This window comes from Ctenocephalides felis, unplaced genomic scaffold (assembly GCF_003426905.1).
Source record: "Ctenocephalides felis isolate EL2017-DRISC unplaced genomic scaffold, ASM342690v1 CF-g0.4_SCAFFOLD_01604, whole genome shotgun sequence".
Lineage (NCBI taxonomy): Eukaryota > Metazoa > Arthropoda > Insecta > Siphonaptera > Pulicidae > Ctenocephalides > Ctenocephalides felis.
In genome coordinates this window covers 5,275,491-5,291,275 of record NW_020537758.1, presented here as the reverse complement: position 1 = coordinate 5,291,275, position 15,785 = coordinate 5,275,491, and the positions used below count along the sequence as shown (strand labels likewise).

Sequence of the window (15,785 nt, the reverse complement as noted above, 5' to 3'; positions counted from 1 at the left end):
CGATTCAGCCGTTTTCGAGTTTTATTCGGACATTTGAAAAAGAGCTTCATTTTTATATATAAGATATAAATTTTATAATCCAATATAAAAGACACACACATTTTTGGGATCAGTACCTGTTACGAGCGAGCAAGACAACAATACAAAGTAAAGACCGATTGTGAAGGATAGATAAGAATAAAAAATCTCTGACGTCACATTTACCAGATGTAAGGGATTTAGATAACAATATATTTATGCCTAAATACTATTTTTTTCATCCTGAAATGGCTCGAGGATTACCGAAAGGACCCGAAAAACGACCTAAAAGTGTATATAAACCGAGTGAACTTGGAAATACTTGTCATAAGTATTTAGTCGTCTCTTAAGAACATAAGTCAATTACCACATAAGTCAATTATCATGCCAATTATAATGACAGAAGATATGTTGGGGAAATTGATTGGGTCAGTAATGGCTCAAGCAAACACTGAACCAACCCCTAAAAGTTTTTCTACGTGTTCGAAAAAATTTGATGGTTCAAGAGACCCGGAGGCACTCAAAGCATTTATATCACACATATTGTTGTACAAGTCCATGGCAAATATTTCGGATCAAAAAGCACTACAAGAACTTCCTTTACTCCTTCAGGATGCAGCAGCCACTTGGTGGGCTGGTATAAAATCCGGAGTGCAAAGTTTTGATGAGGCAATTCGTTTGATGAAATTATTTTTTGGTACAAGAAGACCTGCACCCGAAGTGTATCTAGAATTTTTTAACGACTACCAGAATGAAAATACAAGTACGGACTGGTTTGTTGTGCGAAAAAAAATCTTGCTGGCTGAACTTCCTTATGAGGTACCTCTGACCATGCAAATCGACATGGTGTACGGTTTGCTTCATAAACAAATCCGTGATGTAATTCCTCGAGCAGATGTAAACTCATTTGAAGATTTAGTGAAAAAATCTAAAGACGTAGAACTTAGCATACTTAGGTCTAAAGAACAGCTTTTGGATGCACCTGAACCCGAACCAGAATGCACTTTTTGCAACAAAAAGCGACACACTGCTGCAGAATGCAGAAGTCGTTTGAAGTGGTTGGCGAAGAAAAACTCTAAAATCAACCAGCAAGAATCTAAGAAATCTTCTTCCTCGGAGAACCAGAATTCGACGACTCAGAAAACTCAAACTTTTTGTTTCTATTGCGAAGAGTTTCACTCGACCGACTTTTGCTTAGTAAATTTTGTCAGGACAGCCGAAGTGATTCCGTGGGTGGAACCACAGACATCATCAGAAGCCAAAAAGGAACCAAAGAAGAAAACTAAGTAGGAGACCAATTTTAATAGATTTATTATTATTATTATCATTATTACCATTGTTATCATTATAAATAAAGAAAAGTTCCAAAATTCTTAAATAATGTTTGACTTAATAATTTACTTTTTGCATGGAAATTTTTGTTCAGGACATTTTTTTTCAGGTAAGTTGGAAGAAACTAGATAAAATTTACAATAATTCCATAAAATCTGTCTTAAACATTTCAATACAAAAAAATTAAATAAATTAGGTTTTAACTCGTCCAACTTCCACTTTATATATTGTTTAAGTTTGTAATAGAATATGCAGGACATTTTTCTACATTTCTTTGAATTGTATTTGGTACTCTATTTTTATTAGCTTAACAGAAATTAGATAAAATTTACTATAAATCCGTGTAAACAGTTATATACACTCCGATATAAAATTGTTGAATAAAATGACTTTGAAATCGATTTTTTGATAAATGCAATAGAAAATTCTGGAGGACATTTTTTACATTTTTTTGAATAACTCGAAAACTTTGTACTAAGCACTCTTTTAATTTCTTTAGCAAAAACTAGATAAAATTTACTTTATATCTCTATAATTTATCACAAACACTTCTATACGAAAAATTCAAATAAATTAGTTTTGAACTCGCTACAATATGTCCAAGTTTGCAATTTGCAATATACGTAATATAAACATAGGGTTGCACGCAATTTAATTAAAAAATATTTATAAACATATTATAAATCATATTTTATTATTTGACATCATTTGTATATTGTTTTCCTAATAATTACAGTTAGGGGCTAGTTTTTGCCTAAGAGAGCACGCAACCTGGATCGACCCTTTGTTTTAGGTTAACGTGCGCACGGGAAATCTTGGGAAAATTTTCACTTCTGTTTTTACTCTTAGCTATAATTTTTTTTTAAAATTAAATTATCTAAATATCATTTTATGATGTATTGTTTATTATGTAATTTAAAAAATATGCAAAAATTGAATAGTTAACATTTTAGAAGGGTATTTATAAAGACGTGAACATTTATTTTTGATCTTGTATTTTATAATTATTCATAACATTTATTTAATTAATCAATTTTATATATAATGACAAATTTGTTGCAGTAATTAGGGAATGTCTGGTATTGATAAATTGTAATTTTATCTAACATGATATATATTTTTGTTTATGTAAATCAAAGATTTTTTTTGCAAATCATTTTTTTGAATAACTCGAAAACTTTGTACCGGGCACTCTTTTCTAGTTAGCTTAGCAGAAACTAGAAAAAATTTACTACAAATCCCTGTAACCAGTTCAATACACCCATATAAAAGTTTTTATATGAATGAATATAAAAAAATCAAAAATTAAATATAAATTTAAAAAAATAATAGAAAAATAGTAGAATTTTTTAACATTTCTTTATTAATCATAATAATAATCAAATATTACAATATAAAGGTAATGATAACAAGAAATCGATTAAAATTGTATTTCTTTATAAAACTGCATAATCGGCGAGCCAACAAGGGTGTCCTTCATAGTTTTCTCATTGGTTCCAAGTGGTTCCTCTTTAATAATAATAGTTTTCTCTTTAATTCCAACTGGTGATGGTTTTTGTTCCTGGATTGATTTCCTGGTCAAACACTCCATAAACGTATGATTTTTCCCTTTGCACAAAAAGCAAAAAACTTCAGATTTTTGAGTTTGGTGCTCCGGAGTGCTTTGGACAACTAAATCAGAAGACAAAAAGTTTATGGTTTCTTGAGGGTTCGTAAAATTTTTCTTTGCCAACCATGTTAAACGCTTTTTGCATTCTTCTTTAATGTGTCCCCTTCTTTTGCAATAATTACATTTTGTAATTGATGAGTCTCCAGGGGTAATTGAAAACTTGTGCTTAGGTAAAAAATTATTGGTTTCTGGTGCATCTAAGTCTGCAGCTTTGTGCAACAAATCTTCAAACGTGGTTATACTTTCACGTGGAATTTTCATGCGGATTTTATTTTTAAGCAAACCGTACACCATGTCGATTTGTGTGCTCTCAGGGAACTCATAAGGAAGTTCAGCCAACAAAGTTCTTTTCCTACTAACAAACTGGTGTGTGGTCGTGTTCTCATCCTGATGGTCCTTGAAAAATTCTAAATACACACTATAAGCTGGTTTTCTCTGGGTGTAGTACACTTTTATCAAACTAAGAGCCTCATCAAAACTTTCTACTTTAGCTTTATACCATCCCACCAAGTGGCTGCGGAATCCTGAAGGAGTAAAGGTAATTCTTGTAATGCGGTTTGGTCTGAAATATTTGCAACTTGCTTGTACAAAGATAAGGTTGTAGTAAATTCTTGGACTTTTTTGGTGTCTTTAGAACCATCGAATCTTGCTGTACATTTGGAGAAACTTCCTGGTTCTTTGCGTTTGCATGCTTGTGCACTTATTACACCAATCAAAGTTTGCAGCTCCTCTTCTGACATAGTAGTAGACATGGTAATAGACTTACTTTAATTAATACAATATAACAAAAAAACTTATTTGGTTAATTCTTTTAAGCTTTTGGTAGTTACCTCAGAGACAACTATATACTTATGACAGTAAATCTAAATTTAACTCGGTTTATATACGCGATCCTAAGAAATTCCAAGTCAGGTACTTCGATGATCCTCTATCTCAGTTATTATGTTTTCTGTTTGCAAAATATCACCACTAAATAATAAATTTATACAAACATCTTGTTGTTTCCTTTCTTGGCAAAACAGGTATATTTAGGGTCAATTTTTGCATAAGGGTCGTAACTGTTTGCGTACCCAGATGTTTTATAATATTGAAAGATTATGTTAACTTCCCGTAGGGTAAGTTATTGTAATCGTCTAAAAATCGAAAATATTTTTTTTGTATATATTTACGTTTCAAAGGTTTCTGAATTAGTACGCTGCATAGTTCATTTATGTTATTATTTTTGTATTACTGTTTTTAATTTATTTTTAACTTTTTTCATTTTATATACAATTTATTGTATTTTTTTTGTATTTTTTCTTTTCTGCACATATCAATTTTGTAAATAAGACATTAAAGTCTTGATTAACAAAAATAAATTATAACAAAAAAAAGGTTTCTGAACGTTTTGGCATATTTTAAAACAAGTTGAAATGTGTGGTTGCGTGTGTGTAGGTGTGTGTGCGTAATAATGGATACTATTTTTAGTTTGTTTAAAAGTTGAAAGCTCGAGGTTGTTTTTAAATAAAAAATAATTATAAATAAAGACTAAAAAAAATACATTAATTGACATACATTTATAAAACGTTGAAAAAATGTAAACTGTTAGTTTATTTTATTTCATGAAATTTGTTATTTAGAAATAATAGTTCCAAATGTGTATATTTGGTCAGTGTTATTTAAATTCTGTTGCTTCTTATTTACTTTTAAAGTATTTGTACATGAAATGCAATATTTATTGATTTATTATAATCATTATTTATATTGCTTTTATTATTATTATTATTATTATTATTATTATTATTATAAGTAAAAAAATACAAAAATAGCGAAAAGTTATTCATTTAAATAGTTTAATAATTCAAATTTAAATTTAAATAATCTATTATTATTTTTATAGCAATATTGTTAATAAAATTCCAAGGGCGTAGAAAAATGTAGTTTATTTAAATTAATCTAATAATTGTTAGAAAATATTTATTAAAAATTATTAATGTTATTTATTTAAATCATGAGTAATACATTAATACGTTAATAAATTCCAAGGGGGTTTAAAAACGACATTTTCTGCATTTCTTTGAATAACTCAAAAACTTTGTACCGTGCACGCTATTTTTATTTATGTAGCAGAAACTAGATAAAATTTATTACGAATTTGTGTAAACAGTTCTATACACTCCGATATAAAAGTTTTGAATAAAATGACATTGAATTCGATTTTTTGATAAACGCAATAAACAAATTCTGGGGGACATTTTTCTAATTTTTTTTGAATAACTCAAAAACTTTGTACCAGCCACTCTTTTCTAGTTAACTTAGCCGAAACTAGATAAAATTTACTTTTATATCCCTTTAATCTATTACAAACACTCCAATACAAAAAATTTAAATAAATTAGGTTTGAACTCGCTACAATATGTCCACGTTTGCAATTTGCAATATACGTAATATAAACATAGAATTGTACTCAATTTAATTAAAAAATATTTATAATAGTATTATAAGTCATATTTTATTATTTGACTTCATATTGCATGTAGTTTTCCTAATAAATACAGCTAGGGGCTGGTTTTTGCCTAAAAGTGCACGCAACCTGGATCGACGCGTTGTTTTAGGTTAACGCGCACACGAGAAATCTTGGGAAAACTTTTACTTCGGTTTTTACTCTTAGGTATAATTTTTTTTATAAATTAAATTATCTAAATATCAGTTTATGATGTATTATTTATTATGTGACTTAAAATATATGCAAAAATTGAATATTTAAAATTTTAGGACATTTTTCTACATTTCTTTGAATAACTCGAAAACTTTGTACCGGGCACTCTATTATTAATAGGTTAGTAGAAACCAGATAAAATATACTACGAATTCGTTTAAACAGTTATATACACTCCTAAACAAAAGTTTCGAATAAAATGACTATGAAATCTATTTTTTGATGAATGCAATAGAAAATTTGGGACATTTTTTTGGTTTTTGGCAAATAACTCACAAATGGTATATGAAATCATCCCTTTGCAGTTATGTAGGCTAAAACTAGATATTCGATTGTATATTATACGTAATATTAGATTGTGCAGACGCAAAATCTTGGGAAAACTTTTACTTCTGTTTTTACTCTTAGGTATGAAAATTTTTATAAATTACATTATCTAAATATCAGTTTATGGTGTATTAGTAATTATGTAATTTAGAAAAATGCAAAAATTGAATATTTAACATTTTATAAGGATATTTATAAAGACGTACACATTTTTCTACATTTCTTTGAATAACTCAAAACCTTTGTACCGGGCACTCTTTTCTAGTTAGCTTAGCAGAAACTAGATATAGTTTACTACAAATCCGTGTAAACAGTTATATACAATCCGATATTAAAGTTTTGAATAAAATGACTTTGAAATCGAGTTTTTGATAAATGCAACAGAAAATTCTGGGGATATTTTTCTACATTTCTTTGAATAACTTGAAAACTTTGTACCTTTGTATGGGGCACTCTATTTTTATTAGCACAGCAAAAACTAGATAAAATTTACTAAAAATACGTGTAAACAGTTATATACACTCCGATATAAAATTGTTGAATAAAATGACTTTAAAATCAATTTTTTGATAAATGCAATTGAAAATGGATTCAAATTTGACAGTCGGTACGTTGACAGTTGTTTTGACAGTTGAATGCAAATGGCGAATTTATTTATTTTTAAAATAAAAAATATAAATAAATATTGCAAATTTTTTCTATAACAATATTAAAGTGTTGTTGTCAGTTTTATCTATTTTATTAGACGTGTAATTTAATATAATAAGAGTTTCAAAAGTGTATTTTTTCCCAATGTTTGATTGTTCATCATGATGTGATTTTTCCCCCAAAAAACAAATGGCAATCATTTACCCCGATGACTTTTGATTAAAATTAAATGTTCCTTTTCCAAATTCTCTGTCATGAGGCAAATAACGATGGTTGTTTTTGAAAAAGGCCCGCCTCGGATATATGTATCCATTACATCACCACACCGCCAAGAAACGTAAGCGAAAAAGTTAACCTCAAAAAATAATGGTAATAAAATGACAACTCTCTTGATAATCGCGTCGCAAAAAAACATTTATCCTTTCAAACTGATCACAAAAACACCTAAATCAACCAGCATTGTGAATAAAGTGTAAGAACCGACACAAGACTATTAATACAATGACCAGTGTCAATCTGACAAGAAGATGTGTCCTGTTTGGATGGAAGCATTTTGCCAAAACAAGAACCAACAGCCTCATATACTCTTCCCAGAGACAACTGATAACACCTGTGCCCCAGATCTCTGTGTTGTCTTCAAGTTTTATCAAAAGTAGATTCTATTCGACACAGAAAAATGAACAGAGTGCTTTGAAACCAGACGAGGATGATTCTACGGATAAAGACAAGGATAAGGAAGCTGTTAAGAAGGAGGAGGATGTTAAGAAAATGGGTTTGTTTAAGAAGTTTAAACAAATGTACAGGGATTACTGGTATGTGCTGATACCGGTGCATGTTGCTACTTCTACGTGCTGGGCTGGTCTATTTTACTACGTCGCAAAGAGGTAGTAAAAGAGTAAAAGACATAATAAATACATACATATAAATATATATATATATATATATATATATATATATATATATATTATATATATATATATATGTATATGTATCTTTTTTTCTAGTGGTGTGGATGTGATAGCAATCCTGGAATCGATCAAAGTCAGTCCTGCACTCATCGACAACGTCAGAGATTCCAACATGGGTTACATTGCATTAACATATGCACTTTATAAAATTGCAACACCTGCAAGATATGCTGTAACGTTAGGTATATAAAAACAAATTGTTTTACATATATATGTATATATTTATATACATATGTCTTTTATCTAGCGGGGACAACGATATCAATAAATTACCTAAAACGCTGGGGCTACCTCAGACCGGTTCCGTCAAGGGAAAAATTAAAGGACATGTACAAAGAGCGTAAAGAAGCCCTCCAAGAAAAATACCAAGAACGCAAAGAGGGCATCCAAGAAATCTATCAAACGAAACGAGAAGAGTTGAAGAGCAAAAAACGCAATTTATGGGAAGATATTGTTAAAAGAAATCAACACGATAAATGACATAAGGAGGATGAGGAAAAGAAGAGCCATAAAATTAAAAAATGATTTTGAGAAATTTGTATTTCTTTATATTAGTGTGTAGTGCTTGTTTGGAATTTTGTAGGTAGGTATTATTCTGTATAAATAAGAAATTGTTTAGTTTTATTTTGTTATTATAATATAGTCTTGTATATATATATTCATGTGTGCATAATTATATATTTGTAGATATGTTGAGATACATTTTGTTTGAAAAAGCGCTTTGGATAATTTAATATATATAAATAGATTTTTTTATTAACTGTAATATACCCTCTTTTTATTAAATGTATATATTGATATATATATATATATATATATATATATATATATATCAGAGAATTTAAAAGTAATAACTAGTGGGGTGGGTGGCATCGTGCCTTAAGGCAAATTGCTGGAACTTCCCGTACCGTAATGAAATGTTTGAGGATTACTGAATGTTTTCAAATAGATTATTATAAATATTGTAACATTGTCTAATATTTATAAATATTATATAAACTGAATTGCAGAGTTGAAATTATTTGTAAAGTATATTAGAACTATAGTCAGAATTAAAAATAAATATTTTCGATATTTCAAAAAAAAAAAAAAAAAAGGGACAATTTTTTTTTTCCAAAATCGATTATTTTGTTAAGACAAGCAGAAAGTTCTTTGAATCATTTAAATCGGACGCTTAGTTCTCTCAAAAACTGCCATTTTTTACATATTTAGCTCCGTATCTTCAAAATGGCTGGGCCTGCCTTTGCCAAAAACTAATAAACACTTCTCCCAATCATTACTAATTGAATGTTTTTTAGATCATTCAAATCGGATACTCCGTTCTCTCAAAAAGTCGATTTCTATTTTCTGCACTCTTTGCTCCGTATCTCCGAAACGGCTGGACCTGCCTTTGCCAAAAACTAATCAGCTCTTTTCCCTATCAATAGGAATCGAATGTTCTTTGAACCATTCAAATCGGTTGATGCGTGCGCCCGAAAAGGTGACTGGAAATTTGTACATACACACACACACATTCATTTTTTCTGAGGTATGCCTTAAAATGTTCAGAAACCTTCAAAACGTCGAGAAATGTAAAAATTTTCAATTCCGATTTTCGGCCCATTACTATAACTTACCCCACGGGAAGTTAAAAAAAAAACAAAAGTTTTTTTTACAAAACTATTTTTTTATTTATTTACTGTCGACGTTTCGGAACTAGGTACGTTCCATCTTCAGGTCATCTGTGAAGAAACTTGATCTTGATAAGATTTAAACAAACAATATATTTAGGAAAAGCAGAAAATTGTGGATTTTTTGTAAAATTCGAAAAAAAATGAGGGAAGAAATAACATTACAGAAATAAATAAGAAAAAAAATTCTGTAATGTTATTTCTTTCACAATTTTATTCATTTTATATAAAAAATCTACAATTTTCTACTTTTTCTAAATATATTGTTTTCATGTTTCTTGACAGATGTCCTGAAGATGGAATGTACCTAGTTCCAAAACGTCGACAGTAAATAAATAAAGAAATGATTTTTTTTAAAAAAAACTTGTTTTTTTATAACTTTTAGATTCTTTGTTCGAAGCTCTACAAAATATTCACAAATCCAAGACTGTACTATCTAATATATATATTTCCATACAAGATAAAACCCTACAGCAACTCGGTATACTTTAAAATAGTTTTAAAATGAAGAATATACTCGGGTGAAAAATTCTGCATTTTTTTAACACTTTTAAATAAATTGCATAACTTTTAAACAAAGTCATTAATAAAAATGAAACCTCAGACAAATTTGTTTGAAATTAAATAATCTACAAATTTTCATACAAGATAAAACCCTACAGCAACTCGGTATACTTTAAAATCCTTTTAAAATGAAGAATATACTCGGGTGAGAAATTTTGCATTTCTGCAATACTTTTAAATAAATTCCATAACTTATAAACGAAGTGATTAATAAAAATTAGATAAATTTACATAAACATTAGATAAATTTGTTAAAAAATTAAATAATCTACAACTCACCCATATGACATAAATCCATACAGCAACTCGGTATACTTTAAAATCGTCTTGAAACTAAAATATAATGGACGCCTCTTTAAAATTGACTTGATACTTGGTGCACTCACTTACTAAATTATTTATAACTTTTAAACTATTTGTTCAATTTAAACAAAATATTTGGTAAACTTTTTCAAAATTAAATTATCTACAATATTGACTAATACCAAAATGACATATAACAACTCGGTATACTTTAAAAATGTCTTGAAATGAAACTAATATTTTTCGCCATTATAAAACACTGTTTATGGACACTAACTATAAGTGCACTCCCTCACTAAATCTTTCATAACTTACTAAATATTTGTCCGATCTAAACAAAATATTTGGCAAACTTTTTCAAAATTAAATTATCAACAATATTGTCTAATAACACAAGACCCTACAACAACTCGGTATACTCTAAAAATGTCTCGAAACACAAAATATTTTGGAACTCGCGTTGTCATGCAACGTCAACACAAACACAAATTATTAACCACAAACTAAACTAAATTAAATATTTCCTAAATTAATCATCAAAATTTAAGTCTGCAGTTTATATTAACTATTAAACATGCAAAATTCACTATTAAACAATTATTAATTAATTATTATAATTATTAAAAAGTCATACCATTCCGGTTATCATAACATGTATCTTGTATTCATCCACAAATACAAACAAACAATAAATATTCTCACTATTTAATTAAATACACAACTAGTTTTATCAATAAATCAAATTAACTTTTAAACCCACTTTTGAACCAAATTGTACTAAAAATTTCATTTTGCACTGTCGCGTGAATAATAAACATAACCTAAAAATTTTATACAGAGAGAGATAGATATATAGGATATATAGATAGCTAGACAGAGAGTGAAAGAGAGGAAAGATCACTAACTTAATATTTACAAAAAATGTTACTAAATACCATCACATTAATAATATTATATCGATATTTGTAAATTTCATAGTTTTTATTATATATTTATATATATAGTTGGTTAGGGTTAATTATTTTGTTGCAACGCGGGAATGTTAAGGTTATGATTATGGCAGTTTACGAATAATATTAGGTTGTCAAATATCTCCCTTCCGCTTTTTTGCTCTTGGTTTATAATACAAAAAGGCGGAAGGGAGATATTTGACAACCTATTAAATTTTGTTTCGAGTAAGAATTATTTAGTACTATCGATATCATTTCATTCATCATGTTAAAAATTAAAATCTTCGCTTGTTACTAGTTGTAACAAATAGTATTAATTATTTTTTTAACCCTCCGTCGGTCGGCGTGGTCTGGCCAGACTTTTTTCGACTTCAATTAAAAAAAAAAATACTTCTAGTAATCCTGTCGACTTGAAATTTCTTGACTTTTCCTAAAATTTAATTAGCTGTCGATCAATGAAAAAATCAGGACAAAAAAATGTACAGAAGGATAATTATAAGGATATTAACTTTTTTATACTTCGAACGGTCGGAAAGGTCTGTCTAGACCACCCATACATTTTGTATGAAATATACGCTTTTTGATATATGTAAACCAGTATTTTGTCTTTTTTCATGGTATTTTCTATTCAAACTGCGTTGTATATATTCTTTGCTATGTGTTGTAATATGAATGTTAGTATTTTCATGACGAGAGTTCTTTGAAAACCTACCAAACTTATTGGTAATCGCAAACACTGAAAATCGGATGAGTAGTGCACACATTATCAACAATTTTTCTACCCGTACTGCGTTCGAAATTTTTTTGGCAAACCTGTAGTGAAATTATATTTTCACTTTGAGTTTTACAGCTTATTTCAAAGGCGACGCACCTCATTTCGTTTTCATTTGAATTTCACATTCATTTCAAAGGCGCCGAAAAAGAATAAATATTGTTTTTCATTGATATAAAACAGAAAAATTAACAAAAAAAGCAACGATTTTTTTATATTTCTTGATTCTTTTTATATAATATAATATGTAATATTTTTATTATAAGCAAGCTCAGCACATGAAAAAGACGGTAAGAAATAGAAAAAAACAAAACTATAAATATTTACTACTAATAATCGTTAATATATACGACACCAAAAACTCATTTATCCCATATAAATGCATGTAAAATGAATGGTGGTCCAGCCAGACCTTTCCGACCGTTCGAAGGTGAAAAAATATCCGACCGACGGAGGGTTAAAGCAGCTTTAATTTTATATCAGTTACTACTACAAATATCCCTGGGTAAATTTATCTCCCTTATCCCATATACTGGCAGCTGGCAGGAACCAGCAAGTCCTGCTCCGATGTGGAGGACATCGAAGTGGCACTTCGATTAGCACTTCCACCTCTACGCAAATGGCATGCTCTGCACATCAAGGAGCCCCCTAATGGGTAGCAACGTTTGTCGGGCTCGTCTGTTAATTGCATTCCACAGTCTTCGCATGCATAACAGTCCACATGGAAGTCTCTGTCCATGGAAACAACTCGGACTGTTTCTTCTGTGCCTTCTACTGGAGTAATACCTGGAGATAAAAATCAGAAGATGAAGATTTGGGAAGTTTATGTGACTTTCCTTAAGGCCAGATTGCCTGGAATTTTTATTACCTTTGCCGCAACTGGCACACTTTGGTGCAAACATCCTGTGATAATCGTTGACACAATATATTCGATTGTCAACATCAACAGTAAAGGGAACACCATCCAGGCATTCGTTGCAGATGCAACATCGGAAACAACCAGGATGGTAGGATTTGCCCATAGCTTGCAAAATCTATCATCAAAAAAAAAAAGTATATATAATATTTAAAAAACAAATTGGTTTGGTATCATTTACCATTTCCATGATGAGATGTCCACATATGGCACACTTTTCTGCAGTTTGTTGAAAACCAGAATACTGAAACACAAACAATTTATTTATTTTTATTAACTTCCCGTAGGGTAAGTTATAGTAATCGCAAAAAATCGAAAATGATCATTTTTATATATCTTTACGTTTCAAAAGTTTCTGAACATATACAAAAAATGGATGTGTGTGCGGATACAAATTTTCGTCGACGATTTCGGGAACACTAATTTAAATATATCAAAAAGCATGATTAGTTTTGTTTAGTTTTTGGCAAAGGCAGGTCTAGCCGTTTCGGAGATATGGAGCAAATAAAGTGCCACAATGGTATTTCATTTTTATTTATATGGGTTCCGTACCAATGTTCACATTTAAAATTGCTTAAACAAATGTTCACAATTTTCAAAAATAATCAAGATACAAAAAAAAACAAAATATAAAAAAATTAAATTTTTCAGTCAATTTTCTTCAAATTTATTTTTTTTTTTCAAAAGAGTCAATTTGTTTCAAAAATGTCAATTTTTTACAAAAATTGTCAAATTTTTCCCAAAATTTCTCAAAACTCTAGTTTTTTCAAAGTTTTGCAGTTTTTTTTTAAAAAAATATATTTTCGGTACAGGAAATTCCAGCAATTTGCCTTAAGGCACGATGTCATGCACCAATACTTTATTTGACAAAAATGTCCTTTTTTTTTTAAATGTTAAAATTTCTCAAAAATCTTTTTTCAAAGTTTTGCATTTTTTTTAAATGTAGTTTTGCCCCGCATATTTTTGTCATTTTTTTTAAAAAATTGACAATTTATTTTCAAAAATGTCAGTTTTTTTCAAAAATGATAAAATTTCTCAAAAATCAATTTTTTTCAAAATTTTGCAGTTTTTTTTTTAATTTAGTTTTCGGTACGGGAAGTTACAGCAATTTGTCTTAAGACACAATGCCATGCACCTCTAGTTTATTTGATTTGATTTGCATTTTTTTTAAAAATGTAGTTTTCGGTAAAGTTGTAGCAATTTGCCTTAAGAAAAGTTGCTATGACCCGTATATTTTTCAAAAATGTTACTTTTTTCAAAAATTGTAATTTTTTTTAAAAAATGTCAATTTTTTTCAAAAATGTCAATTTTTTTCAAAAATGTCAATTTTTTTCAAAAATGTCAAATTTTTTCAAATATATCAAAATTTCTCAAAAATGTAATTTGTTCAAAGTTTTACAGTTTTTCTTTAAATTTAGTTTTCGGTACGGTAAGTTCCAGCAATTTGCCCTAAGGCGCGATGCTATACACCACTAGTTTATTTATTATTAATCAAAATATTTCATTTTTAAATATGTCATTTATTACCAGGTAATCCTCTTCACAGTAAACTTTTCCATGAACGTTATAAAAGGCTTTGCCCCTAAGGGCTCGTCCACATGAGCAGCACACGAAACAATTCGTATGGTACAAGTTGCCCATGGCCTGACAGGCTTGCCCAGCACCTGTTACCTTGTCACCACAAGTGTGACAAATACCTGAAAAAGAATAGAAACATATGACTAATGGGATGTTTAGTTTTTGGGAAAGGCAGGTTCAGCAGTTTTGAAGACACGATCAAAAATTGAAAGCATCCGATCAGAATGATTCAAAAATCATTTGTAAGTATTTATTAAGATTTTATTTGTAAGAAGAGTTGATTTCAATTTTTGAAAAGCAGGTCCAGCGGTTTCGGAGCTCCAGAGATAAACGTTGACAATATTGTTATATTTTGGTCACAAATGATCATTATTTTTGATTCATTACAAATAAAATTAAACTAAATCAGTAACAAAAGGGACTCTACTGACGAGCAAACTGAATTAGACAAAAAAATAAAGAGACAAAAAATGCAAATCAAGAATAAAAAGGACTCTACTGACACGCAAATTAAATTTGAAGCAAGAGAAAAATTAGAGGAACTGAAAGGAACTCTACTGGCGACCAAACTAAATTGTGAACTAAAACAACAGAAAAAGGTCTATGGAGCAAAAAGGGCTCTACTGACACGCAAATTTTGAATTTGAAGCAAGAAAAAATTAATCTAATTCACAACTTGAGGAACTTAAAGGACGACCAAACTAAATTTGAACGTGAAAAATAAGAATTAAAAAAACAAATTAATAAATCAAGGACAAAAGGGACTCTACTAACGAGCAAACTGAAGTAGTGCAAAAAACAAGAAGCAAGAAACCAAAAAAAGAGCAATAAGGGACTCTACTGACAAAGAAACTAACTTGGACATGAAAAACGAAAAAAAACAAATAGATAACGAGATAAGAACTCTACTGACGAGCAAAATAAATTGTGCGTTGATAAGAAACTAAGAAAAAGTGAAACGAGCAAACTACATTTTAAAAACAAAAATAAAGCAAGACAAAAAATCTGAATCATCAGGTGACGAGAAAAAGGGAGTCTACTGACGATTAAAAATAACTATAATTCTAAATGAAGAACAAAAGGAACTCTACTGACAAGTAAAATGCATTTGGACATGAAAAACAAAATTGAAAAATTTTGTCTTAAGAGACAAAAATCTAAATCATCAGGTGAGGACAAAAAGGGCTCTACTGACGAGCAAAAATAACCAAATCGCCGAATGAAAAACAAAAGGGACTCTACTGACGAGCAAAATTAATTTAGACTTGGGGACCTAAAAAGGAACTCTACTGACGAGCAAAATATAATTTAGACTTAGAAAATAAAAGGGACTTTACTGACGAGCAAAAATAATTAAAATGCTAAATGAAAA

The 15,785-nt window shown here is 29.4% G+C and overlaps 3 protein-coding genes across 3 annotated transcripts; 2 read left to right on the top strand and 1 right to left on the bottom strand.

Annotated features, from left to right (window-relative positions):
- Positions 1–414: 414 nt before the first annotated feature.
- On the top strand, positions 415–1,308 carry LOC113372914 (activity-regulated cytoskeleton associated protein 2-like). Its single transcript, XM_026613249.1, has one exon. It carries the CDS (start codon positions 415–417, stop codon positions 1,306–1,308), a length of 894 nt encoding a protein of 297 aa, XP_026469034.1.
- A 5,475-nt stretch (positions 1,309–6,783) lies between these two features.
- Positions 6,784–8,303, top strand: LOC113373109 (uncharacterized protein C18orf19 homolog B). The gene is made up of 3 exons (XM_026613431.1): positions 6,784–7,576; positions 7,697–7,842; positions 7,908–8,303. The coding sequence occupies exons 1-3, from the start codon at positions 7,194–7,196 to the stop codon at positions 8,138–8,140; spliced, it is 762 nt and encodes a 253-aa protein (XP_026469216.1). The 5' UTR covers positions 6,784–7,193; the 3' UTR covers positions 8,141–8,303.
- Positions 8,304–12,325: 4,022 nt separating this feature from the next.
- On the bottom strand, positions 12,326–14,494 carry LOC113373110 (LIM domain-containing protein jub-like). The gene is made up of 4 exons (XM_026613432.1): positions 14,363–14,494; positions 13,017–13,079; positions 12,788–12,953; positions 12,326–12,705 (listed from the first exon to the last, which is right to left on the bottom strand). Exons 1-4 carry the CDS (start codon positions 14,474–14,476, stop codon positions 12,440–12,442), a joined length of 609 nt encoding a protein of 202 aa, XP_026469217.1. The 5' UTR covers positions 14,477–14,494; the 3' UTR covers positions 12,326–12,439.
- Between the last annotated feature and the right edge of the window lie 1,291 nt (positions 14,495–15,785).

Excerpts from the sequence above, each read along its gene's own strand:
- LOC113372914 (XM_026613249.1), top strand. The coding sequence starts at position 415 with ATGACAGAAGATATGTTGGGGAAATTGATTGGGTCAGTAATGGCTCAA.
- LOC113373109 (XM_026613431.1), top strand. The coding sequence starts at position 7,194 with ATGACCAGTGTCAATCTGACAAGAAGATGTGTCCTGTTTGGATGGAAG. Across the intron at positions 7,577-7,696 it reads TTTTACTACGTCGCAAAGAG|TGGTGTGGATGTGATAGCAA; the intron begins GTAGTAAAAGAG and ends CTTTTTTTCTAG. Across the intron at positions 7,843-7,907 it reads AAGATATGCTGTAACGTTAG|CGGGGACAACGATATCAATA; the intron begins GTATATAAAAAC and ends TCTTTTATCTAG.
- LOC113373110 (XM_026613432.1), bottom strand. The coding sequence starts at position 14,476 with ATGGGCAACTTGTACCATACGAATTGTTTCGTGTGCTGCTCATGTGGA. Across the intron at positions 12,954-13,016 it reads GACATCTCATCATGGAAATG|ATTTTGCAAGCTATGGGCAA; the intron begins GTAAATGATACC and ends TTTTGATGATAG. Across the intron at positions 12,706-12,787 it reads GTGTGCCAGTTGCGGCAAAG|GTATTACTCCAGTAGAAGGC; the intron begins GTAATAAAAATT and ends TTTTATCTCCAG.